This window comes from Poecile atricapillus, chromosome 27 (genome assembly GCF_030490865.1).
Source record: "Poecile atricapillus isolate bPoeAtr1 chromosome 27, bPoeAtr1.hap1, whole genome shotgun sequence".
NCBI classification, from domain to species: Eukaryota; Metazoa; Chordata; class Aves; order Passeriformes; family Paridae; genus Poecile; species Poecile atricapillus.
Window position 1 is genome coordinate 583,752 of NC_081275.1, and position 25,574 is coordinate 609,325.

Sequence of the window (25,574 nt, forward strand, 5' to 3'; positions counted from 1 at the left end):
CCAGCAGCCGTGCCTGGGCCAGGACCTTGTGGCAGGGGGGCACAAGGGGTCTGTTCCCAGCTGGGGAGGTGGGTGACAAGCCAGCTCTGCTTGCTGCTTTTATTGATTCCTTTTGCTCCAACAAGGCAGATGGGGCTGAAATAAAAACCAAAATCACCCAAAACAACCCAAAACCCAGGGGAGGATGGGAAGGAAGGGGGAAGAAGTCCTCCCCCTGTTGTGGGGATGCTGCTGCAAGGGGGGACAGGCAGCCCCCGCAGTGCAGGGGAGCTGGGGGAGGCCAGGCAGGCGCAGCCCGGGTGGGCACCGAGGGCAGAGCAGGACGGACCGTGGGGCCACGCCGGACCCTCACCCCTGTGGGGGCCTGGCCGCGACCCCCCCCTTGCTCCCCAGTGTCCCCCCAACCGTGGCACAGTTCATTCCCCCATCCCAGCTCGCCTGGCTCCCAGTCCTGCATCCCCCATCCCACCAGCTCCGTGTCTCCAGCCGGGCTCCAGGCTGGGGGGCCGAGGCGCAGCCGGGGTGGGGTCTCAAGATGGGGAGGGGGCTGCCCGTCCCCAGCCTCCCCGCTGGGATGGGCGAGTCCCTCGTTGGTCCCGGGGGGGCGAGGGGGCCGAGCTCAGTCCTGTGCGGGGGCCGGGGGTCTCAGCTGGGGCTGCGGGTCGGGCTGGCTTCCGTGCTGTCGCTCACCAGGCACTCGTTGGACTTGAGGCTGGCCAGGGACTTGCAGCTGGGCAGGGAGGCCAGGGAGCCGCAGAGCCCCAGCATGGAGGGCGTGGGGTCCTTCCCTGCGGGCAGAGCGAGTTGTCACAGGGTTGGTGTCCCCGCCCTGCCACCCGGGGGGACAGGGACCGCCTCTGCCTGGGTGTCCCTGCGCTGCTGGAGCCGTGAGGAGGGGGCTGCTGGCGGGTCTGGGCAGCCGGGTGCACGTGGGGAGGGAGATGTGCTCAGCCCCGGGGGCACCCTATGGTGGGTGGGGGGTCTTACCCAAGGGCCCCCAGGGCTCCCCTTCGCGCTTGCCCTCGCCCAGGCGCTGGGAGTCGGAGCTGAGGCTGTTCTCGGCCGAGAGCTGGTCGGTGCTCACGAAGCTGTGCCTGCAGGGGGACAGCTCTGAGCCCCCCGGGGCTGCCACGGCCCTTCTGGCCCCAGCAGGGTCCCTGTCCCCCCGGGCAGGGCCGCTCTCTGCCCTCACTCTGGGGTTACCTTCTGTACAGTTTGCTGTCCGAGCCGCTCTCGTTGCCGTTGAGGGTCCCCAGGGAGGGCCACTGGTTGACCAGGGGTGTCACCATCTCCTTGGAGAGCTGGGCCAGCTGTGGGTTCTCGCAGGGAATCAGCCCCGTCCTGCAGCAAAGGCGGGTGCTCAGCACCTGGCGCAGCCACCAGTGCCGGGGACCTGCCAGGACACGGCCCAGGGGACATGTGGGGCACTGGGGACCACCCAGGGCCTGGGGGCACCCTGGCTGCAGGGACCCCCAGCCCCCCGAGCCCTCTGGCAGTGGCAGCGGGTCCCCACTCACAGCTGCTCCTGCAGCTCCAGGATGACGCCCTCCAGCTCCCTCTTCTCCAGCTGGTTCTGCACCATCACCTCCTCCAGCCGGAGCTTCAGCCGCTTGTTCTCCGCCTCCAGGTCCTTCAGCTGTGACTCCCGCAGCCTCACCAGCTCCTCCAGGTACCCCTGTGTGAGGCCACTGTCAGCGGTGCCCCGCTGCCACCACCCCAATGTCCCCAGGGCCATCCAGAGTGACAAGGAGTGGGCTGGGTTGCCATAGCAGCAGGATGAAGGGCTGAGGGTACCAGGCTGGAGCATCCCGGGGGAGTTGATACCCTGACGGCCCCATCCTGGCTCCCGGTACCTTTTGGGCATAAACAATGCGGAATTTCTGCTCCATCTTGCGCCACTTGTTGTACCAGCTGTCCTCGTCGGTGACCAGGGGCAGGTAGGGGTGTTCAGGTGAGCTGTCCTCGCTTGTGCTGCTCTCCACACTGCCCCGCTCCTCCTCCTCACTCAGGTAGTCGTAGCTGGGGGCGTGGGGGCTCAGCAGGGGCTGCCACGGGTTCAGGGGGCCCCATGGTGGGGCTGGGGGAGCGCCAGGCGGGTCCCCAGCCCAGGGAGGGCACCCCAGCTCCTACCTCTGCGTGAACTTCAGGTAGGGCGTGTAGTCAATGACCACGGGCGTTTTGCCGTCCATCACCTCTCCCTTCAGGCAGAAGCTGAGCAGAGGCAGTGAGAGGAGGAGAAGGTCAGGGAACCCCGAGGTTGTCGGGGCCCGTGTCCCACTGTGTCACCTGTCCCCACCTGAAGTCGATGGCGCTGAGCCCGATGAGCATCCCCGTGAGCACCGCGGATTCCTCCCGCAGCATGATGGCCCCGTCGTCATAAAACCTCCTGTGGGGAAACACACGGCTGGATCTGCCCCCCAGCACCCCAAAACCCACCCTGGCACCCCAAAACCTGCCCTGGCACCCAAAAACCTGCCCTGGCACCCCAAAACCCAACCTGGCACCCCAAAACCCACTCTGGCACCCCAAAACCTGCCCTGACACCCCAAAACCCACCCTGGCACCCCAAAACCTGCCCTGGCATCCCAAAACCTGCCCTGGCACCCCAAAACCCACTCTGGCACCCCAAAACCCACCCTGGCACCCCAAAACCCACTCTGGCACCCAAAAACCCACCCTGGCACCCCAAAAACCACTCTGGCACCCCAAAACCCACCCTGGCACCCAAAAACACATCCTGGCACATCAAAAACCCACCCTGGCACCCCAAAACCTGCCCTGGCACCCAAAAACCCACCCTGGCACCCAAAAACCTGACCTGGCACCCCAAAACCCACCCTGGCACCCAAAACCCCACCCTGGCACCCCAAAACCCACCCTGGCACACCACACAGCCTCGTACAGGTGTGGCCACGGCCGGCAGGGCCAGGGGCTGCTCACCTGGTGGTCCGAGTGTCCCTCAGGGCCGTGGAGATGTACTCGGACATTCGCTTCTCCATCAGCGCCACTCGGATCCAGGCCCGGCCCTGCGAGGCCTCAGTCCTGAGCATGGGGCTGCCATGGGGTGCCCCCACAGCTGCCCCCCACCTTCCCACCCACCCCCAGCGCTCTGCACAGCTGGAGGTCCCCAGGAGCGGCTTCCAGCCCATTCCTCGGTGCCACAGGGACCCACAGAGGGTGTCCCATGGGATGGGATGGGATGGGATGGGATGGGATGGGATGGGATGGGATGGGATGGGATGGGATGGGATGGGATGGGATGGGATGGGATCCATGGGATGGGATGGGATGGGATGGGATGGGATGGGATGGGATGGGATGGGATGGGATGGGATGGGATGGGATGGGATCCATGGGATGGGATGGGATGGGATGGGATGGGATGGGATGGGATGGGATGGGATGGGATGGGATGGGATGGGATGGGATGGGATGGGATGGGATGGGATGGGATGGGATGGGATGGGATGGGATGGGATATGATGGGAATGTAGATGAGTCCACGTACCACGGTCAGGGTGGAGTGAATGGAAACGGGCAGGCATAGAAATGGGGATGGGGACAAGGGCAGGGACGGGCAGGACTGGTGCCTTCCTGACCTTGGCCCTGGAGGTGCTGATGTTCTCCATGTTCTCGATGCTGCTGACGCAGTTGTTGGGGACCTTGCTGCAGGCCAGGCGGATGTAATCCCAAAAGCCGCGCTGCCCATCAGAGCTGAACCAGCTGACGGGGCCTGCAGGCACCCACGGGCTGTGCTCAGGGGCTGCTGGGCCAGCAAAGCCCCCCCAGAAGAGCAGGACACCATCCTGACCCATCCTGGCCCATCCTGACCCATCCTGGTCCCACCCTGGTCCCATCCTGGCCCATCCTGGTCCATCCTGACCCATCCTGGCCCATCCTGACCCATCCAGGCCCATCCTGGTCCCATCCTGGCCCATCCTGGTCCATCCTGGTCCCATCCTGGTCCATCCTGACCCATCCTGACCCATTCTGGCCCATCCTGACCCATCCTGACCCATCCTGACCCATCCTGGCCCACCCTGGTCCCATCCTGGCCCATCCTGGTCCCATCCACCACGGGACTCGGGGACAGGGACAGGGACAGGGACGGTCCTGGGGGCCAGCATTACCTTTGAAGCGGTGGCTGAGGATCTGCTCGAGGATGGCAGCGAAGTTAACGAACTCCTCGGAGGAGTCATCGATGGGGTCGGCCGTGTACTTCTCCAGAAGAGTCTTCACTGAGAACCTGGCGAGGGGATGGGGGTGGCAGCTGGGAGGGGCCGCGCTCCCCGCACCCGCCCGGCCCCTGGCACGCAGGAGCACCCAGCACCAGAGCCAAGCGCTTTTCCAGCACTCAGGAGCACCCAGCACCAGAGCCAAGCGCTTTTCCAGCACTCAGGAGGACTCAGCACCAGAGCCAAGCGCTTTTCCAGCACACAGGAGCACTCAGCACCAGAGCCAAGCGCTTTTCCAGCTGTTGGCTCCTGCTCCCGGCAGTGGGAAGAGGGCGTCGGGCTGGGCTGTGGCTCGGTGACCCCCTGTCCCCAGGGACCCTGAGGGGCGGCCGCTGCTCCCCGCTGTGCGAGTGGCCAGGAAGGGCGAACAAAGGCCCCCTTCCTCCCCGGCCGTGCGCGGGCGGTGATGGTTTCCCCTTCCGCCCTGCGCTCGTGCTCGGGCCACAGCGACGCCGAGGACTCGGAGCCGAGCCCGGCAGGACCGGGCGGGATGGGGCAGGTGTTTGCCTGGGGGGAATGGCCCCGTCTGGGGGGTCTGGGGGTCTCAGCTGCCTGGGGGGGTCCCCGTGACAGCAGGTGAAGGGTGTCTCATGGTGGCAGTGAGGTCTGGAGGTGCCTCAAGGCACAGCAGTGAGGGCTAGAGCATCCTGGTGCAGATCCAGAGGGTCTCCACGTCGTGACAACGGGATCTTTTAATGCCCCACGCCACGGCAAGGAGACCCATTGGGTCCCCATATGGTGACAGTGGGGTCTGGGGTGCTCCGTGCCACGGTGAGGAGCCCTGGGGTCCCCAGACCCCAACACGAGGCCCTGGGGGTCCCTGCAAGGTTGCCCAGGCCCTGGTACCTCCCACATCCCCCCAGGCCGGACCAGCCTCCAGCACTCCCAGCACCAGCAGCCCCTCCGCGGGGTCCCGGGGGTGTCACCCCACCCCCGCACCCCGGCAGGAGCCACCAGCGCCCCCCACCCCGTCCCTCCACCCCATTCCTGCCCCCCCATCCCGGTCCAGCCGGGATCTCCATGACAACGCTCATCCTCCATCCTTCATCCCCCATCCCCGCCGCTCCGGGGCCCTGACGTCACTTCCTGGGCCCCCGCCCGCATGGGGGTCCCCAACCCCAGCCCCCCCCGCACCCCTCTGCCCCCATCACCCCCCTCAGCCTCCCCTGTCCCCGCCATCCCCCCCATCCCCGGTGGCCCCCGACACCCGCGCACCGGCCGCCTCCATGTTGTCACCGTGTCCCCAGCCCCCCGCCTCCCCCTTCGCGACCCCCCCCAGCCCCTGGAGCTCCCCGAAGCCCCCCCGGAGCTCCCTGGAACCCCCTGGAGCCCCCTGGAACCGCCTCGGCCCCGCAGCCCCGGCCCCACCGCCCGCAGCCCCGCGGCCCCGCAGCTCCGCGCCCCCCCCGTTCCCGCATCCCCATCCTCCTCCTCCTCCCCCCTCCCAATCCCAATTTCCCCCCACTCAAAAAGCGACCGCAGCAACAACAAATCCCCCCAAAGGGTGAAGCGGCGGCGGGGGGGAGGGAAGAACCCCCCAACCCTCCTCCCCACCGCCTCCCCTCCCCGCCCCCCATCTCCTCCATCCCCACCAGCGGTGGTCGCTTCTCCCTCTCCCCGCTCCCTCCCCCCCCCCAATTTTGGGGTGCCCCCCCGGCCGCCCCGCACCTGCAGACGGTGATGAGGTTTTTCCTCTCCACGGCGATATTCCTGGAGGAAGCTTTCTTGGAGGAGAGCCCCAGAGCCATGGCAGCCGGCACCCAGCTCGCTTCCATGCAGCGGCCCAGCCGCCGCGGCCGCGGGCGATGCCCCTTCCCCCGCGGGGACCCCGCACCCCTCGGCCGCGGCCCCCGCGCCGCGCAGGCTTTGCTCCGCCGGTGCCCACGCCACGGGCCGTGCGCCGCCCCCCCCAAGGGATGCTCTCCCCGCCCCCGGCCCCCCAAATCTCTCTCCGGGGGATGGGGGGGGAGAATAGAGAGGGGAGGGCCGGAGTCCCCCGCGGGGGTCCCCACCTGTCCCTCCCGACACGAGGTGCCGCTGGTGGAGGACCCCGTGGGTTAAGCCGAGGGGAGGGGGCTGTTCCCGGGGTTTCTGGGGGGTCTTTTGCCCACCCCAGGGTCAGATCGCCACCCCCTGCTTTGCCCTGCCTCGATTCCCGTTTTGGGGGGGCTGAGCATCACCCCCACGCGGGGTCTGGGGGGGCGAGGGACCCCCTTCACGGGGGTGGGCGGGGGCTGACCGAGCTGGGGGGCAACCCCCCCAACCCCGTTTGTCACCGTGCCTCAGTTTCCCGTTGTTGTGACAGAGAAATGGGGAAGGGGCGGGCTGGTGAATCCCACAGCAGCCACGTAACCCCCCACAGCCCCCAAATAAATCAGAGTCACCCTCAGCACACGGACATCCCCCAGGGGACATGTCCCACCTCCCTGTGCCCACCAGGGTGCCACACACCCCCCCCGCCCCTGCCAAGGGGCCTCAGCCAAGAGAACCCGGCTGGGGAACAGTGGGGAGGGACCCCCAAAACCCCCAAGGCTGTGCAGGGAGGGGAGCCCCCGGCAGCGCCCAGATAAGGCCGGGGGGCGTTATCGGGACACCCAGAGCCAGCACCGCCCCTCCCTCCACTGCGGGTGCCACCGAGTCCCCAGCCTGGAGCCGGTCTGGCCCAGCGGGGACAGCTCCGGTGTCACCTCACGGGGACAGTGCCGGGACCTGCTGTGGCACCGCGCAGGGGTGCGCAAGGCTCGCCCTCCTCACCCTGACCCTGGGATCTGGGGTCGGGATTCGGGGCTGAGGGGATTTTAGGGAGTCTGTAAGAGTGGACACACGCACGGGTGTGTGCACACTCGCCCGCGGGTGTGAGCGCTGCCCAGATGTGCACACACACACGGGGATGTGTACAGACACACACACAGAGTGTACACACACACACACACACACACACACACACACACAGGGATGTGCACAGACACACACACAGAGTGTACACACACACATACACACACAAACACACACACACGGGGATGTGCACAGACACACACACAGTGTACACACACACACACGGGGATGTGCACAGACACACACACACAGTGTACACACACACACACGGGGATGTGCACAGACACACACAGAGTGTACACACAGTGTACACACACACACACACACACACACACACACACGGGGATGTGCACAGACACACACAGTGTACACACAGTGTACACACACACACAGTGTACACACACACACACACACACAGTGTACACACACACACACACACACACACATACACACACACACGGGGATGTGCACAGACACACACACAGAGTGTACACACAGTGTACACACACACACACAGTGTACACACACACACACACGGAGATGTGTACAGACACACACACAGTGTACACACACACACACACACACACAAACACACGGGGATGTGCACAGACACACATACAGAGTGTACACACACACACACACACACACACACACACAGAGTGTACACACAGTGTACACACACACACAGTGTACATACACACACACACAATGTACACACACACACGGGGATGGATGTGCACCCCTCTCACACACACACACACACACACACACACAGTGTACACACAATGTACACACACACATGGGGATGGATGTGCACCCCTCACACACACACACACAGTGTACACACAGTGTACAGACACACACACAGTGTACACACACACACACACAGTGTACACAGACACACACACACAGGGTACACAGACACACGGGGATGGATGTGCACCCCTCACACACACACACACACACACACAGAGTGTACACACAGTGTACACACACACACACACAGTGTACACACAATGTACACACACACACGGGGATGGATCTGCACCCCTCACACACACACACACACACTCACACACACACACAGTGTACACACAATGTACACACACACACATGGGGATGGATGTGCACCCCTCACACACACACACACACACACACACAGTGTACACACACACACACACACACACACAGTGTACACACACACGGGGATCGATGTGCACCCCTCACACACACACACACACACACACACACAGTGTACACAGACACACGGGGATGGATGTGCACCCCTCACACACACACACACACACACACAGTGTACACAGACACACGGGGATGGATGTGCACCCCTCACACACACACACACACACACACACAATGTACACACACACACGGGGATGGCTGTGCACCCCTCACACACACACACACACACACACACACACACACACACACACACACAGTGTACACACACACACACACACAGTGTACACACACACACGGGGATGGATGTGCACCCCTCACACACACACACACACACACACACACACACAGTGTACACACAATGTACACAGACACACGGGGATGGATGTGCACCCCTCACACACACACACACACACACACACAGTGTACACACACACACGGGGATGGATGTGCACCCCTCACACACACACACACACACACACACACACACACACAGTGTACACACACACACACACACAGTGTACACACACACACGGGGATGGATGTGCACCCCTCACACACACACACACAGTGACACACACACACACACACACACACACACACAGTGACACACACACACACACACACACACACACACAGTGTACACACACACACACACACACAGTGTACACACACACACACACACACACACACACAGTGTACACACACACACAGGGATGGATGTGCACCCCTCACACACACACACAGGTGCACGCACCGTCGCCCCCCTCCGAAGCGCCCCCCCGCTCTCCCGGGCACCCCAGTGACACCAATCCCTGCACACACGGACACCCCGTCCCCGCGTCCCCCCCGCGCCTCCTCCCCGGGGAACCTCCAGGAACCCCCTTTTTTTTCAATTTTTTTTTAAAAAGAGAACACCCCAACCCAGCGGAAAGGGGAGGGGGGACAACCGAGGGGATCCCGGGGATTCCCTTCAGGGAAACCCGGAGGTAAACAAGGACGAGGGGGGGCAGCGGGAGCAGGTCCCGGAGTGCCGGGCTGGCTGAGCAGGAGGGGTTCAGCCGGGGCGCAGCTTTACGCCACACGGCAGATGTTGCACCCCGATAACCTTGTTTTTACGGGGGGCCCCGGGGGGGCCGGGTGAGCCCGAGGGGGGCAAGATTAGGGAGGTGAGCGTGACTCAGGCATTGGCGTCTCACACCCCGGGCAGCCGCGGGCAGAGCGCGGGCAGGGGCGGCGGAGGCACCCCAGGGGTAGGTGCGGGGTCACCTCGGGGGGTCCCTGGGGCTCGGAGGGGGAGGACGGGGTGGGCGGGGGATGGCGGGGCTGGGAGGGCACCCTGGGGTGCCCCCTGCCTTGTCGGGGGGTGTTGGGGTGGGAGATGCTGTGGGATGGGGGCGCGGGCTCCATAGGGAGCCAGGGGGGCACATGCGGTGGGAGGGGTCCCAGCCGTGCCCTGGGCATGGTGAGGGATGTATGGGCTCCATAGGGAGCCACCAGAGGGGTCCCAGCCGTGCCCTGGGCATGGTGAGGGATGTATGGGCTCCATAGGGAGCCACCAGAGGGGTCCCAGCCGTGCCCTGGGCATGGTGAGGGATGTATGGGCTCCATAGGGAGCCACCAGAGGGGTCCCAGCCGTGCCCTGGGCATGGTGAGGGATGTATGGGCTCCATGCTGACCCGTGTTGGGCACCTGACGGATGGAAGATCCCAGCCGTGCCGCATGGATGGCATGGGATGTATGGGCTCCATAGGGAGCCGCGGGGCTGTACCCACTGCGGGAAGGAGCGGTCCCACGTTGCGGGGATGGTTTGGGATGTGCTGAGTCCACGCGGGACCGTGGGAGGGGGCAGGAGGGCTCCCAGCCGTGCCCCGTGGATGGTGCGGGACACGCGGGCTCTGCAGAGCCCTGGAGGCTGCGGGACGGATCCCGGACACCGTGCGGGGATGGCGTGGGGTGTGCGGGCTCCGCGCAGAGCCGGCCGGGGCTTTCGGTGCAGGAGGTGCGAGCCCAGTCCTGAGCCATGGCAGGGGATGTATGGGCTCCATAGGGAGCAGTCGGGGGTGCTGTGGGGTGTTTGGGCTCCATAGGGAGCAGGCGGGGGTGCTGTGGGGTGTTTGGGCTCCATAGGGAGCAGGCGGGGGTGCTGTGGGGTGTTTGGGCTCCACAGGGAGCAGGCGGGGGTGCTGTGGGGTGTTTGGGCTCCATAGGGAGCAGTCGGGGGTGCTGTGGGGTGTTTGGGCTCCACAAGGAGCTCCACACGCGGGGTTCGCGGTGTGCCGGGTCCCACGCACACGCTGCGGGACGGGGCCCCTGCAGCGCCCCGGGGTTCGTGGGGAGGGACGCGCTCCATCCTGCCGTGCTCTGCTGGAGCGTGGGCTCCGTGCGGGGCTCTGCGGGCACGGGGATGCGTTGGGCGGGCCCCGGTGCCCTCGCCGCCAGGCTCCGCAGCACCCCGCGGGTTCCCGGCCCCGCAGCCCGGCCCGGGGCGCTGCGGGGCAGAGCGGGGGGCAGCGGGCGGAGCGGGGCGGGGGCCGACGCCCGGTGTCGGGCGTTATCAGTGGGGCACAGCCCGGAGCACCGGGCTGATGCAAGAGCCGCCGGCGGGGCTGGGGGGGCCGGGGGGGCCCGGGCCGGGCCGGGCTGGGGGGCCGGGGGCCGCCGGCCCCGGGGCCAGGCGGGGCAGGAAGGAGACGGCCGAGTCAGAGGCTGCCGTCCATCCCGTGGCCCCGCCGCGGCTCCCGCGCCCCGCCGGGGATCCCGTGTGGCCCCGCCGGGGATCCCGTGTGGCCCCGCCGGGGATCCCGTGGCCCCCGCGGGGTGTCCGGGACCCCACCCTGGCTCCCGCCACCCCCGGCCGGGAGCGAACTCCTGCATCACCCTGGTGAGATCTGGGGGGGCTGGCTCCCCCCAAAACCGCCCATGCCCTGCCGCTGCCCCCGAGCCCCCATGTGGGGTCCCTGGTCCGGGGTGGCGGGGGACAGCCGGACCGCCTCGCCCCCCCAGGCCGTGGGGGTTCCCACGGGGGGGCTGGAACAGCGGGTTTGGGGGTCCCGGGTCATGACAGCCCTCCTCAGACACCGTGGGTGGGGCGGGCGGGGGTCGCGGTGAGGAGGTTTCGGGGGGGGGGGTCCGGACCCCCGGGTCCCTCCGGGGCTGCCCCGGGGGGGGGCGGAGTGCGGGGAGGGCGCCCCCTGGCGGCTGTCCCGAGGGGCAGCTGCGGGGGGCCGGGGGGGGCTGGGGGGGGCCGGGGGGGCCGGGGGGGACAGGGGACACTCGGGGGTCACAGAGGACACACGGGTCACAGAGGACACGGGGGGGACGCAAGGGGTGCAGGCACTGGCTGCTGCAGAGGATCTGGGGGCTGATGGAGGGGCAGCAGCAGCACGGCTGCTCACCCCGCCCGGCTTTGGGGTGCCCCTCACTGAAGCTGTGCCTCAGTTTCCCCCCTTCTCCCCCCTCCCCCGCTCTGCCGGGGGCCGGGGCCGTGTGCTGGGGGATCAGGGCACTGTGTGCGAGACCCCAGCCCGTGTGTGTGGGACTGTACGGGACCCTCATACATGAGCAAGGGGATGAGTAGGACCCCAGACGTGCGTGGGTCTGTACAGGACCCCCGCCCACACCCGAGAGGGTCGTGTGGGGTCCCAGTCCCTGAGCGTGGGTCCATATGGGAGCCGACCCCCGGGTGCAGGTCCGTGCAGGGCCCGACCCTGAGCACAGGGCACGGTGTGCGTGGGCACGGCTGGGTCAGGGCAGGATGCCGCGTCCCTGGTGGGAATCTGCCGGGGCTCTGCCGCGTCCTGACGTCGGTTCCCATCCCGGATGGCGACAGGGCAGGGCACGACTTCCCCGGGGATCCCCAACCCCAGGACCTCCCAGCCCGTGGGGAGCGGGTTAGGCAGGCGGGGGCTGCGGGAACGGCCGCGGCGTCCAGCCCCAGCCCCATCCCCCGGGACAAGCCCCGGTCCCGGGGGCACCGAGCGATGCCCTGCTCTCCGCTAACTTGTTCTCTCTCGTCTCCCCGCGCCCGCCCCGCAGAGCGCCGGGTTATGGTGGCACCGGGCTGAGCGCCGGGACGCGCCGAGGCTGCAGCGGGGGCCGAGCCCGGAGCCATGGAGGGGCCCGGCCAGGTAGGGACCCCCGGCCCCCCGGCACGGCCCCGGCCTTGGGGGTGCCGGACCCTGCTGACCCCCTTCTCTCTGCCCCACAGGAGGCCTACGAGGAGGGGATGAGGAGGACCCTGGACCCCGAAGGCTACGAGGACCCCGGCCTAAAGAGCTCTCACCTGTCACTGGGCGAGATGAGCAGTGAGTGGCTCCGGGGGTGCTGCGGGGCACCGTGGGCACCAGAACTGCACATGGGTGGCATTGCATGGGCACCAGAGCCATGGGGGCACCAGAACTGCACAGGGGTGGCATTGCATGGGCACCAGAGCCACGGGGGCACCAGAACTGCACAGGGGTGGCATTGCATGGGCACCAGAGCCACAGGGGCACCAGAACTGCACAGGGGTGGCATTGCATGGGCACCAGTGCCATGGGGGTGCCAGAACTGCACAGGGGTGGCATTGCATGGGCACCAGTGCCATGGGGGTGCCAGAACTGCACAGGGGTGGCATTGCATGGGCACCAGTGCCATGGGGGCGCCAGAACTGCACAGGGGTGGCATTGCATGGGCACCAGTGCCATGGGGGCACCAGAACTGCACAGGGGTGGCATTGCATGGGCACCAGAGCCACGGGGGCACCAGAACTGCACAGGGGTGGCATTGCATGGGCACCAGTGCCATGGGGGTGCCAGAACTGCACAGGGGTGGCATTGCATGGGCACCAGTGCCATGGGGGTGCCAGGGCTGCACGGGTGTGGCAGAGCGTGGGTACCGGTGTGTCACCCAGTGTGTCACCCCGCACTGCAGAGGTGACAGTGTTGCACGTGTGACAACGCCGTTACACGGGTGACAGCTTTGCAGCGTTGATGGCACCACAGGGACGCTGGCACCGGCTGGGTGCCAGCAGTGCAGGGGCACCAGTGGATCGAGGTTGCAGCAGAGTTTTGTGGGTGCAGCACTGCAGGGACACCAGCACGGCTCAGGGGCGTTGCACGGGCACCAGCAGTGCATGGCCGCGGGTGTTTAGTGGCTGCCAGCTTCTCGTGGGCACGCACGGCGCATCGGCCCCGCGTGGCACGGGTGCCAGCACGGCAGGGGCACGTTGCATGGGCTGCACAGATGTGTTGTTGCATGGGCACAGCGTTGCACAGGCGCCTTGCACGGATGCATTTCCTGGGTGCAGGCGTGGCACGGGCAGCGGGGCTCGCTCGGAGCGCGGGCTCAGGCAGGGACACCCACCCTCAGGGCGGCATCACCCAAAGGCAGCGGCTCCCTCTGCCGAGGCCCTGGAGCCGTGAGGTGCCACCTCCAGCCGCGGGTACCTGAAGTGGGGCTGAGTTTGGGGACACGCGAGGTCCTCGAGGCCACCGGGAGGGAAGGGAGGGGAATCCGGGGCTCTGCGTGCAGCGCAGCATCCCCTTGCCCCGGGCACGGCTGTTCCGGAGCTGCCACCCTGAGGTGTTTGGGCTCGGGTCCCCCGCTGGGGTGCCACAGGTCGGGGTAACGCTGCCGCCTGTTCTGCGCAGGGGCCGGCGCTGGCATCGGGTCCCCCCTGAGGGCGTGGAGGGCCAGGGCCGAGGAGATGAAGCCCCTGCGGTGAGTCCCCAAGTCGGGGAAGGGGCTCTGCCTGCCCGGCTGGCATCCCCGGGGGAGGCCGGTGGCACCCGCGGTGCCCGGCGCTGAACCCCCGTGCCCGCGGTGTGTGTTTTGCAGCCAGTATTTGCCCGGCCGCCGGGGATTTTATGACCTGGATGGGAAGAGGCGCTCGGTCGGGGCCCCCCCGGGACACCCCAGCCGTGGCGAAGGGCAGCGTGAGTGACCTCGGGGGCCCCGGGGGCCAAAGCCCACCCCGGCGTCCCCCCCACCCCGAGCCCGGCCCGGTTCCGCCGGCCCCGTGTCCCGCCCTCCGCGGGGTGACGGTCACCCGGGCGTCAGGGCACGCCGCGGGGTGACCGCTGCCACTTGCCCGTAATCGCCCACTGATTGAGGATAAATAAAGTCTTTGTTTGGGGTGAGGACAAGAACCACTCGGGGCTGAACGCTGGCTGGCGCCGGGCGGCTCGGTGGCGGTGGCGGCGGGCAGGGACGAGGACACGCTCGTGCCCACGTGCCACGGGCAGCACTGTCGGGGACACGGGGACAGCGGACGCGCCCCATCCCTGCTCCCATGGGCGCAGCATCCTTCCCCCGGCAGGGCGGGATCTCGCAGCATCCCCCCGCCGGGTGACCTGGCTGGGGACCCCGAGGGGACCGCGGTGGTCCCCGTGGAGGGCGGAGGGGACGGGGTGAGCCTGTCCCCACGGTGGGGTGACAGCGGGCGGGCGGGAGCCGCGCTGGTGTTTACTGTCAGCAAAGGAAGTGCTGCGGGATTTACGGTGCTCGCAGGGCGGCCGCGGGGATCCGGCCCCACTTTATAGGGACGGAGCCGCGGGGACATGGGGAGCGCAGGGGGGGCCGCAGGTAGGCAGGGGACAGGGACAGGGACAGCTCGGGGCTCAGGCTGGCCGGGGATGTGCTGTCCCCAGGTCCCCATCCCAGTGGCCGTGCTCGGTCCTGGGGCTGTGCCGGTGGCGGGGCAGTGGCCACGAGCCCCGTGCTCCGGTGATGTCCCCAGACTGTCACCCTGGCCCAGGAGCCGGGCTCTGGGGATGTGACGGGACCGAGGCGGGCACCGGCTGGGCGAGAGGTGGCGGAGGGGGGCGTCCAGCAAACTCCAGCTGGGTCTGGGGTGGGGCACAGCCAGCGAGTGCCCAACAGGGCTGGGGTGGGGATGATGGAGAAGGGGACACATCCAGGTGACCCCAAAGGGGGCTGGGATGGGTGTGATGACAGAAGGCACCTCAAGCAAACCCGGGGGGATCCGGGCTGGGGCAGGGAACAGCTAACGCAGTGCTGGCTCCACTTGCAGCTGTGTCAGTGACCGATGTGGACCTGGAGGCAGGGGGAAGCAGGAGGCTCCTGTCCCAGCAGGACACCCATGAGGTGGGTGCTGCCCCAGGGACCCCCATTCCCTCCCCATTCTGGGGTGGGTGGGCTGTGGCGACCAATCTCAGAACTCAGCCCTGGGGGTACCAGGCCATACTGGGGGGATGCTGAGCGTCCCGGGGGTCCCCAGTGTGGCCAGGGACACCCTGACCCCTGCACCTCTGGCTGCAGGGATATGTGGAGCTGCATGAGCTGGTCCTGGACAATGCAAAGGACTTGTGCTGGATGGAGGCCGGCCACTGGCTCCAGCTGGAGGAGGACTTCCAGGAATCAGGGGACTGGAGCCAGCCCCATCTCTCCTTCCTGACCTACCACAGCCTCCTGGAGATCCGCCGGGCTTTGAGCAAAGGTGGGGACAGCTCTGGAGCGCAGCGGGAGGGTGGCGAGGGCCCCGCGCTGGCTGGATGGTGACACTGCGGTCCCCACAGGTGCCATTCTCCTCGATGTGGAGGCCAACTCGCTGCCGGCCATCGTCCACATCCTCCTGGACCAGCTGATCTACGAGGGGCAGCTGAAGCCGCAGGACAGGGACGATGTCATGAGGACGCTGCTCCTGCGGCACAGGTACAGCCAGGGCCGGTGGTCCCGGGGGGATCCCAAGCTCTGGGACCCTCCCCAGTGTGCCCAGCTGGAGCCCGGCTCAGGCTGGGAGAGATTTGCCCCTCAGCCCCTCTGGGGGCAGCCAGGCGCTGCCTGGGGGAGGAATTGGTGCTGCTGGGGTGTCTGACACCGCCCCCGATGTTTGCAGCCACCCCACCGAGGATGAGTCCGTGTGGACGATGCCGCCGGCGCTGGTGCAGCGCTCGGGCACCGCCCGGGGGGACGTGGAGCGGCCGCTGCTGAGGGAGCAGCGGCCCGCGGAGATGAGCAGGATGGCAGGGAAGGAGCAGGTGAGGGGGGACAGGGGGCACGGGGGGCACTGGGGACACTGGGGTGTGGGGCTGGCAGTGGGAGATGCACACAGGGTACCCACACACCTCGGCACACGCGGGTGCACACACCAGGCGTGCGCACACACACACGGGCACAGGGGGACACACAGGGACCCGTGGGGGACACTTCGGGGACAGAGGGGGGACTCAGAAATATTGGGGGACACGCTGGGGATGGAGGGGGAGATGCAGGTGAACATGCAGGGGGTGCTGGGTGACACACAGGGGCAGAGTGGGGGGACATGCAGGGGACCATGGGGGACGGCCACCAAGGCTGCCTGGCTGATTCCTACCGTCCATCTGCCTGCAACAGAGTGGGGTCCCCAAACCCCAACTCCTGGAGACAATCCCAGAGGGTGCCGAGGCCACCCTGGTCCTTGTGGGTGAGTGGTCAGCGGGATGGCGGGTGCTGGGCTGGGTGATGGGTGCTGGGCTGGGTGATGGGTGCTGGGCTGGGTGATGGGTGCTGGGCTGGGGGTGCGGGCTCGGGGGGCAGGTGCAGGCTCGGGGGTGCAGGGGGAGCTTTGCCACGTGCCCCTCGCTGCGCTCGCTCACGCGTCGCTTTTCTTGTGCCTTTTTTGCCTCTCCCTGTCCTCAGCTCTCGCCGCCGCCTGCTGCTGCTCAGCGCTGCTCTCTGGGCCCCTGTCCCCATGTCCCTTGTCCCTGTGTCCTCATGCCTCTGTGTCCCCTGTGTCCCTGTGTCCCAATGTCCCCGTATGCCCATGCTCCATCCACGGATGTGTCCGTGTGTCCGTGTGTCCCTGTGTCCCTGTGTCCCTGTGTCCATGCCCCATGTCCCTACCCCTGTGCCTCAGTGTCCTCATCTTCGTGCCCCTCTCCCATTCTTTGTCCCCCTGCCTCTGTGTCACCTCGTCTCCATTCCTGATGTCCCCGTGTTTTGCTGTCCCTGTGTCTCTGTGCTCCCACGTCCCCATCCCCTGTGTCCCTGTGCATGGTCCCCCATGATCCCTGTCCCGTCCCATCCTCCCCCCAGGCTGTGCAGCCTTCCTGGAGCAGCCAATGCTGGCCTTTGTGCGCCTGAAGGACGCAGTGACACTGGACGGTGTCTTCGACGTGTCCATCCCCGTCCGCTTCCTCGTCGTGGTCCTGGGGCCCGACGCCCCCCAGATCAGCTACCACGAGATCGGCCGCGCCATCGGCACCATGATGTCCGAGAGGGTACGGGTCACCCGCCACTGCCACCTCCCCCCAGCACCCTGGGGCTGCAGCTTGTCCCCCTGTGCCACGTCCCTCCCTGACCCCCATGTCCCCGTGCCTCCGTGGTGCCGTGCCCGTGTCCCCAAAACCGTGTCCTCACCTCCCTGTGTCCCCTCATCCCCGTGTCCCCATGTCCCCTCACCCCGTGGCCCCGCTGCGGGTGTCCAGCAGCTCCCCTGAGTCCCTGGCGCCCCTCAGGTGTTCCGCAGGGACGCGTACCTGGCCGAGGTGCGGCAGGAGCTGCTGCAGGGCGTGGAGGATTTCCTGGGTGCCAGCATTGTCCTGCCGCCCGCCGAGGCTCCCAACGAGCAGCTGCTCCGTGCCCTGGTCCCGCTGCAGCGGGAGCTGCTCCGGCGGCGCTACCAACCCCTCGAGAAGCTGCACATCGGGGACTTCCGAAAGGATCTGGGTACGGCGGGGACCCCCCCGGACCCCCCGCAATCCCCGGGCCCCGCGGCCGCCGGGACATCGCCTCGGACACGGGGTCCCCTCACGGCCACCCGATGTGTCCCCAGGGCCGGACGAGACCGCGGCTGAGGAGGACGATGACCCCCTGCGCAGGACGGGGCGGCCTTTTGGGGGGCTGGTGCGGGACATCCGCCGCCGGTACCCCAAATACCTCAGCGACATCAAGGACGCCCTCAACCCCCAGTGCCTGGCCGCCGTCATCTTCATCTACTTCGCGGCGCTGTCACCCGCTATCACCTTCGGGGGCTTGCTGGGTAAGGGGAGGGACAGGCTGGGGACGCTCCCGGGGGCGGGGATGTCCCCGCAGCTGGGCGTGGGGAGGGGGCGCAGCGCTGTCCCCCCACCCGGCACCCACCGGCCCCGCTCCCCGGCAGGTGAGAAGACCAAGGGGATGATGGGGGTGTCGGAGCTGCTCATCTCCACCTGTGTGCAGTGCGTGCTCTTCAGCCTCCTCAGCGCCCAGCCCCTGCTCGTCGTCGGCTTCTCGGGACCCCTCCTCGTCTTTGAGGAAGCCTTTTACTCGGTGGGTGTCCCCTGCACCCCTGGGTGCTCCCCAGCTGCCACCAGCTGTCCCCACAGCAAGGCTGGGGCATCTCCATGAGCCCCAGGTCAGGGACAGGGACAGGGACAGGGACAGGGACAGGGTGCAGCTGTGAGGGGGGTGGCACAGGAAGGATGGCACAGGGGCGTGTGTGGGGGTGATGCCACCCTTGTGATGACCCAGGGGTGACACCACACAGGTAGAGCCACCCAGGTGGTGGCCCTGGGGCGATGTGAGGGTCATGACGGCACGTGGGTGATGCCAGGCAGCTGACCCTCTGTGGGTGACACCCCATGGGCGATGCCAGGCGGGTGCTGCTGGGCAGGTGATCCCACGGGGGTCCAGGAAGGGTATCCAGGGACCAGCACCCCCATCCCGGGCAGGAGGAGCTGCCGTGGGTCCGGTGCAGCTGGGTGCCCATGCCAGGGGCTCCAGGGGCCTGACAGGGCTGTGCCCTCTGGCTCCCCAGTTCTGCAGCAGCAATAACATGGAATACATCGTGGGACGGGTCTGGATCGGCTTCTGGCTGATCCTGCTGGTGCTGGTGGTGGTGGCCTGCGAGGGCAGCTTCCTGGTGCGCTACCTGTCCCGCTACACCCAGGAGATCTTCTCCTTCCTCATCTCCCTCATCTTCATCTTTGAGACCTTCTCCAAGCTGGTCACGGTGAGGGACACGGGGGTCCCACGGTGGGGGTGGGGGGCTGCAGATTGTTTCCCAAATGGAAACCCAGGTTTCTGTGATTCTGTAATCCACGCTTCTCTCTGCAGACGCATTTTGGGGCACGCGTGTCCATTCCCACTGTGGCACCCAGCCCCTGCTCTGTTCCCGCTTCCAAAACCACACAAAAAATCAATTCTAAAAACACCCTCAGCTCAATCTGTGCTGAGCTCTCACCCCTGCTTCACATCCTGAACCCACTGGGAAGGTGCCACAGGGCTCCCACCATGGCAGGGGGGCGCAGGGGATCCCCATCCCCGCTCTCACTCTCCCCTCTTCCCTCCCCAGATTTTCAGGACTCACCCTCTGAAGGAGACGTACGACTCGCAGGGTGGCCACCGGCCCAACACGGCGCTGCTGTCCCTCGTCCTCATGGCCGGCACCTTCTTCCTGGCCTTCTTCCTCCGCAAGTTCAAGAACAGCTCCTTCCTGCCCGGCAAGGTGAGGATCCCCTGCACGCAGGGGCCAAACGGGGTTCAGAGCTGAGGCCGTGCAAAGTCATCGCCTGTTCCTGCAGGGGAGGGGGCAGCAGGACCCCTCGGCCTGGGGGGGCCCCGCAGGTTTCTCACGGTGTCCCCACAGGTCCGGCGCTTGATCGGGGACTTTGGGGTGCCCATTTCCATCTTCATCATGGCGCTGGCCGACTACTTCATCAAAGAAACGTACACCCAGGTCTGGGAGGGCAGGGCTGGGGGGGACGGGTGTCCCTGCACAGGGACCTGGGAGCTCATCCCTGTGTCCCACCCCTCACTCCCCCATCTCTGCTCCCATCCAGAAACTGAGCGTCCCCAAAGGGCTGCAGGTCACCAACTCCACTGCCCGGGGCTGGTTTATCCCCCCCATGGGGATGACAACCCGCTTCCCCATCTGGATGATGTTTGCCTCCGTGATTCCTGCCCTTCTGGTCTTCATCCTCATCTTCCTCGAGACGCAGATCACCACGTGAGGATGGAGATGTGGGCAGGGGAGGGCTGGGGGGTGCCTGCTGGGTTGGGGGCAGGAGGGACCTCCCCGAGCACTGCGTCACCAACTGGTCCCTGTGTCCCCACAGCCTCATCGTCAGCAAGCCCGAGAGGAAACTGGTGAAGGGCACCGGCTTCCACCTGGACCTGCTGCTGATCGTGGTGATGGGGGGGCTGGCAGCCCTTTTCGGGATGCCCTGGCTCAGTGCCACCACCGTCCGCACCATCACCCACGCCAACGCCCTCACCGTCATGAGCAAAACCTCTGCTCCGGGCGAGAAATCCCAGATCCTGGAGGTCAAGGAGCAGCGCATCAGTGGCCTGTTGGTGGCTGTGCTCATTGGTGAGCTGGGGAGGGGTCCCCAGATGGGCAGGGAGGGTTGGGGGTCCCCAGGGACTCTCCCCAATCTCTCTTTCTCCCCCACAGGCGTCTCCATCCTGATGGAGCCCATCCTGAAGTACATCCCTCTGGCCGTGCTCTTCGGCATCTTCCTCTACATGGGGGTCACCTCCCTGTTCGGGATCCAGCTCTTCGACCGCATCCTGCTCCTGCTGAAGCCCCCCAAGTACCACCCCGATGAGCCCTACGTCACCCGGGTGAGTGAGCCCCGTGTGACCCCCGTGGGTGGCTGTGGGTTTGGGGGTGTCCTGGGCTCTGACACCCCTGCAGCTGCTCGGGGCTCCCCAGGGAGCCTCCTCCTCCACGCTGAGCTTCGCTGGCTTCCCTGGGACGCTGCGCTGCTCCCCGCAGCAGCCAGCACCCCAGGAAGGGTGTGGGACGCTGTCCCTGTCCTCAACCCTCAGCTCCTCCTCCCACAGGTCAAGACTTGGAGGATGCACCTCTTCACCTTCACCCAGATCATCTTTCTGGTGGTGCTGTGGGTGGTGAAGTCCACCCCAGCCTCGCTGGCGCTGCCCTTCGTCCTCATCCTCACCGTGCCCCTGCGGCGCTTCCTGCTCCCCAAGATCTTCCGGGACATCGAGCTCAAATGTGTGCGTAGCCCTGGCACCCCCATCCCTGTCCCCAGCCCCACCTCTCTCCCTGCTCCTGCTCCAGTCCTCATCTCCACTTCTGTCCCTGTCCCTGTTCTCCTCCCCATCCCCATCTCTGGCACCATCTGCATCCCTCATTCCCACCCGTGTCCCCATCCTCACCCCATCCCTGCCCCATTCCTGTCCCCATCCCGGCCCCCACCTCCTCCTCCATCCCCGTCAGTGTCCCTCAGTCCTGTCCCCTGCCCCTGATGGCCTCTCCTCTGTCCAGCTGGACGCAGATGACGCCGTGGTGACATTTGACGAGGCCGAGGGGACGGACGTGTACGACGAGGTGCAGATGCCCAGTTAAGGGCCGGCCCCCCGCCACCCCCCAGCCCCGCTTCCACCTCCAGAGCTGCCACCCCGGGGCCACCGGGCAACCAGGAGCGGCTGGGGACAGTCCCCACCTGCCCACCCTGGGATGGAGCCTTTTCTGTTCTTCCCGCGTTTCTGTCTGTTTTTAAAAATATTTTGGATGATGTGATCTCACCCCCGCTTTGCTGCCCGCTGGGGAAGGGGCTGCCTGGGCTGGCCCCACGAGCCACCCTCCACCCGTGGCGAGCTGGGATGTGTCACTGTCCCGTCCCCAGGGCCACCACCAGGCAGCCAGCGAGGGGAGGAGCTGGAGGAAGACCCCGGAGGGAGGAGGAAGGCAGGGACAGAGATACAGCAGATGGGGCCCTCCCCACTGCCCCCCACTCCCGGGGAGCCCCCCCAGCCCAGCCCCTCTCCCCAGCTGAACTTTGAACGAGCTGGGACAGAGCCCTCACCCTGTGGAGCCCTTTTCCCATTTTTCCCATCACTTGCTCCGTGGGATCCCTGCAGCTGCTCCGCTGCCATCCCAGCGCGTCCCGGAGTCAGGATGTAAATAGCCCAGCAAGGGGGGTCATACATTTACAACAAAAACAATCATGCTAAAAACACACACACAAAAAAAAAAAAAAAAATGCTTCCAATTGTGCTGATGCTTCTGCAGGTAGAATTCACTTAGAGCCAAGCAAACATGAAAAAAAAAAAAAAAAGGTTGAAAAAGCACCATAAAAACAGGGAAAAAAAAAATCAGCTGCAAGGAGTGATCTGTATATTTGATGCTACTGGGGGGTTTGTAATTTATTTTATGGGCTGGTTGTGCCCCTGCCGCAGTGGGGCCATGTGCGTGTGTGTATATACTAGAGAATTAGAGCAAAATCTAGAATTTTTTAGAGAAGATGATTTTAAGAGATCCTGGTCAGGGCCTAAACTCTATGGACCAGTCTGGCAGCACCATTTTACTGATAAGTTAGTGGTAATTAGTTAATTAGTCCTCTTTATTTTTATAGCATTTCAGGTAACTCTGTGTAGTTTTTCCTTGATTTTTCCCTGGCTTGCTCCCCATGTCTTGCCCCATTTTCCTTGGGATCCTTCCCAGTCCAGCCGAGCACCCCCCGATCCTGCCAGGGCTGATTCTGCAGGGGTTGGATGTGACCAGGGTGCAGAGCACCACATCAGGTTCCAAATTTGCTCCTTTTTGCATAAATCAGAGCAGGGGATCCCAAAATCAGCGTGGGGGGGTGGGAAGGGGCAGCCACAGCCAGGGCTGTGCTGCCTCGTGTTTGGGTTGGTTAAGTTTTATTAATTATGTGTCTGAAATAAAAATGTTTTGATCTTTGGGGGTTTCTCCTTCCCTTCCCCACACCTCTGTATCAGGCTTTAATAAACAAATTAATAAAATCAGAAAGGAAATGGGGGTTTTCTTTCCAGCCGGGAATTTTCTGGGATGGTGCCAGATCTGGGATTTCCCCCCAGATGAGATCAGCAGCATCTTCTGAGGGTGTCCATCCCCCAGGATCACACATCGCAGAATCCCCAAATCCTCGCTGCATCCCAGCTCTCGGGATCGCTCCCCAGGATCACCCCAGGGCGCTCATCCCCCTCCACCTCCCGCACCCCGGGGCTGTGCCCATCCCAGGGATTGGGAATTTCCAATCCCGTGCTGCTGGCGCAGGACACAGAGCAGCCCCCGCCCCTGCCCAGCCCCTGGCACTGGGCTGACCCCGATTTTCCATAATCCCATTAAGGAATGGGTGACAGCGGCTCCATCAGCGGGGCCGTGGGAAGGGCCGTGCCCGCTCGCCCCCAGCCTTTCCACGGGGCAGGAACCGGGAGCAGCATCCGCAATCGCTCCCGACCGGAGCCCCAAAGCCTCTCAGGGGCCGGGAGAAATCCCAGAGTGGCCACCAGGTTGTCCCAAGGCCAGCACAGCTGCTGGCCCCGTTCTCCCTAGAGAAGCACACGGATGGATCCGGCAGCTCCCCGTCCTTGTGCCGGCTCAGGTGGGCAAACCACACCAGGAGGGCTCGAATGTGCCATCCCTGCCTCCAAATCCCGGCCATGGAGACCTGCAGCTATCCCTCACCTTTCCCAGCCTGGGAAGGGTTTGTTGTTCCCTGGGACACGGCGGCGAGGCCACTGCTGCGGGATCCAGCCCCGACAGGGCTGGGAATTTGGGTCAAGCTCTTCTTTGAACTTGCCTGAGCCCTGGGAAATGGGGGGAGTGTCTTGGACAGGAGCCTCCCTTCAAATTGAAATATTTCCCCCCTCTGAATGATTGTAATTGTGAAATCAAGGGGCTCTCAGGCAAAGATATGGGAATAGGAAAAACGGTTCTTTACTAGGAAAATTAAAATAAAAATGCCATGGTACAGAAACAACCACCGACACAGTCAGGGTACAGCCTGACAGGCTGTTGGGCAGGGTGTTGGTGGCAGTCCGATCCAGCCTCAGACTGTATCCAGGTAGGAATGCTCGGCTCCTCCCCCTGGGTGGAGCATCTCACACCGGGACGGTGGAGTTTTATCAGTCGTGCAGTGAGATTCGATGGCCCATTAACCAAAAATTCCCCCTGGAGGGAGGATGGGCCGCGGAGGAGATAAAGAAGCCTGCCCCACCCGGGTTTAACAGCTGGTAATAGAATATTCACTCCTGGTTACATCTGACACTGCAGCCCGGCACGGGGGGAAACTGGGGAAGGTCAGCAGTGACGACGGGGAAATAAATGTTAATTACTTGGTTGCTAATGAGGGGGGGAGCATGAGGCTCCAGAGGGGGGTCCTGTTGGAGCATCACCCCCGAAAAGGGAGAAGCGCAGCGCCCGCAGCATCACCGGGCGCTCGGTGCCACCCGCGGGCAGGGGACACGGATCTGCCGCCGGTGGCACTGCTCGTGCACTGGACGAGTACAAAAACAAACAAAACCCTCCAAACGTGGCAGCTTTATCCCCCAGAAATATTCATTGACAAAAGTAACAGCAAATAAAGAATTCCCGTGGTCAGAAGCGAGGCCCGGGAAGGCCGGGAATGGGGGGGGGTTGTTGGGGGGAGCATTCGGGAGGGTCCCCGTTCCCAGCCCAGCTGCTGCAGGCTCTGTGGCCGAGCCCCAGCTCTCGGGTGAGCCTTGCTGGTAACAAAAGCCACAAAACCACCTTGGGAGACTTGGGACTGGAGCGCATCGACAACTCTACTGATTAAAAAAAAAAAATCTAAAAAATTAAAAATGTCAGTTTTCACGTGTTGGGCCTGATTGGCTCTAAATAATTTATGGTGGTTTGTTTTATTTATTTATTTTTTTTTTTAAATTTTGTCATTTTTTCCCCCTTGAAAAATAGCGAAAATTCCTGAAATTCAGGGATCCAGCCCAACCCTTTTTCCACAGAGAATAAATTACATATATTTTTAATTTTAAGCTCTCAGGAGGGATTAACCACCCGGCGCCAGAGCGGCCTGGCCGGGCTTGGCACAGCCGAGGGCAGGACGTGGCGGAGGAGCCGGCTGTCCCTCCGTCTGCCTGATCCTTCCCTTCGGGATAAATCCCAAATAAGCCACTTGCAGAGCCAGGCACCACCCCCGCACCCCAAACCAGCCGGGGGGGGGGATACCCAGATCTAGGGGTTATTATATTTCTTATTTCCTTTCCCATATAAACAGGCGTGAAATCCCCCGGCTCCCGGCCGTTCCCACGCGGTCAGCCCGGGAGATGTCCACAGCCCACCGGGCGGGCTGACCCCGCGTTCCCGGACCGCGTCCTGCATGCCCGGCCCCGGGGCTGCGAGCCGGTGGTCCCGGGGGTGTGTGCCGGTGGTCCCGGGGGTGTGCCGGTGGTCCCGGGATGTGTGCCGGTGGTCCCGGGGGTGTGTGCCGGTGGTCCCGGGATGTGTGCCGGTAGCCCCGGGGGTGTGTGCCGGTGGTCCCGGGGTGTGTGCCGGTGGTCCCGGGGGTGTGTGCCGGTGGTCCCGGGATGTGTGCCGGTGGTCCCGGGGGTGTGTGCCGGTGGTCCCGGGATGTGTGCCGGTAGCCCCGGGGGTGT

The 25,574-nt window shown here is 65.1% G+C and overlaps 3 protein-coding genes across 6 annotated transcripts; 1 reads left to right on the top strand and 2 right to left on the bottom strand.

Moving 5' to 3' along the window:
- Positions 1–94: 94 nt before the first annotated feature.
- RUNDC3A (RUN domain containing 3A) lies at positions 95–7,156 on the bottom strand. Of its 4 annotated transcripts, none has more exons than XM_058857763.1 (11): positions 5,904–7,156; positions 4,131–4,246; positions 3,600–3,733; positions 2,941–3,026; positions 2,297–2,386; positions 2,131–2,211; positions 1,854–2,019; positions 1,518–1,675; positions 1,204–1,341; positions 988–1,094; positions 95–788 (listed from the first exon to the last, which is right to left on the bottom strand). In XM_058857763.1, exons 1-11 carry the CDS (start codon positions 6,008–6,010, stop codon positions 646–648), a joined length of 1,326 nt encoding a protein of 441 aa, XP_058713746.1. In that variant the 5' UTR covers positions 6,011–7,156; the 3' UTR covers positions 95–645. The 4 variants fall into 4 exon arrangements, with proteins under 4 accessions (XP_058713746.1, XP_058713745.1, XP_058713747.1 ...); XM_058857762.1 differs by having other exon boundaries at positions 1,204–1,393; XM_058857764.1 differs by lacking the exon at positions 988–1,094.
- A 2,272-nt stretch (positions 7,157–9,428) lies between these two features.
- On the bottom strand, positions 9,429–12,084 carry LOC131588687 (basic proline-rich protein-like). The gene is made up of 4 exons (XM_058857610.1): positions 11,891–12,084; positions 11,258–11,484; positions 10,920–11,138; positions 9,429–10,876 (listed from the first exon to the last, which is right to left on the bottom strand). The coding sequence occupies exons 1-4, from the start codon at positions 12,082–12,084 to the stop codon at positions 9,429–9,431; spliced, it is 2,088 nt and encodes a 695-aa protein (XP_058713593.1).
- SLC4A1 (solute carrier family 4 member 1 (Diego blood group)) lies at positions 9,453–22,950 on the top strand. Its single transcript, XM_058857710.1, has 22 exons — positions 9,453–9,520; positions 12,306–12,397; positions 12,478–12,574; positions 13,901–13,970; positions 14,088–14,185; positions 15,283–15,356; positions 15,531–15,708; positions 15,788–15,923; positions 16,108–16,249; positions 16,605–16,674; positions 17,286–17,470; positions 17,708–17,918; positions 18,025–18,231; positions 18,352–18,500; positions 18,988–19,182; positions 19,525–19,677; positions 19,819–19,908; positions 20,012–20,178; positions 20,288–20,541; positions 20,626–20,795; positions 21,018–21,191; positions 21,463–22,950. The coding sequence occupies exons 2-22, from the start codon at positions 12,380–12,382 to the stop codon at positions 21,541–21,543; spliced, it is 2,919 nt and encodes a 972-aa protein (XP_058713693.1). The 5' UTR covers positions 9,453–9,520; positions 12,306–12,379; the 3' UTR covers positions 21,544–22,950.
- Positions 22,951–25,574: the final 2,624 nt, after the last annotated feature.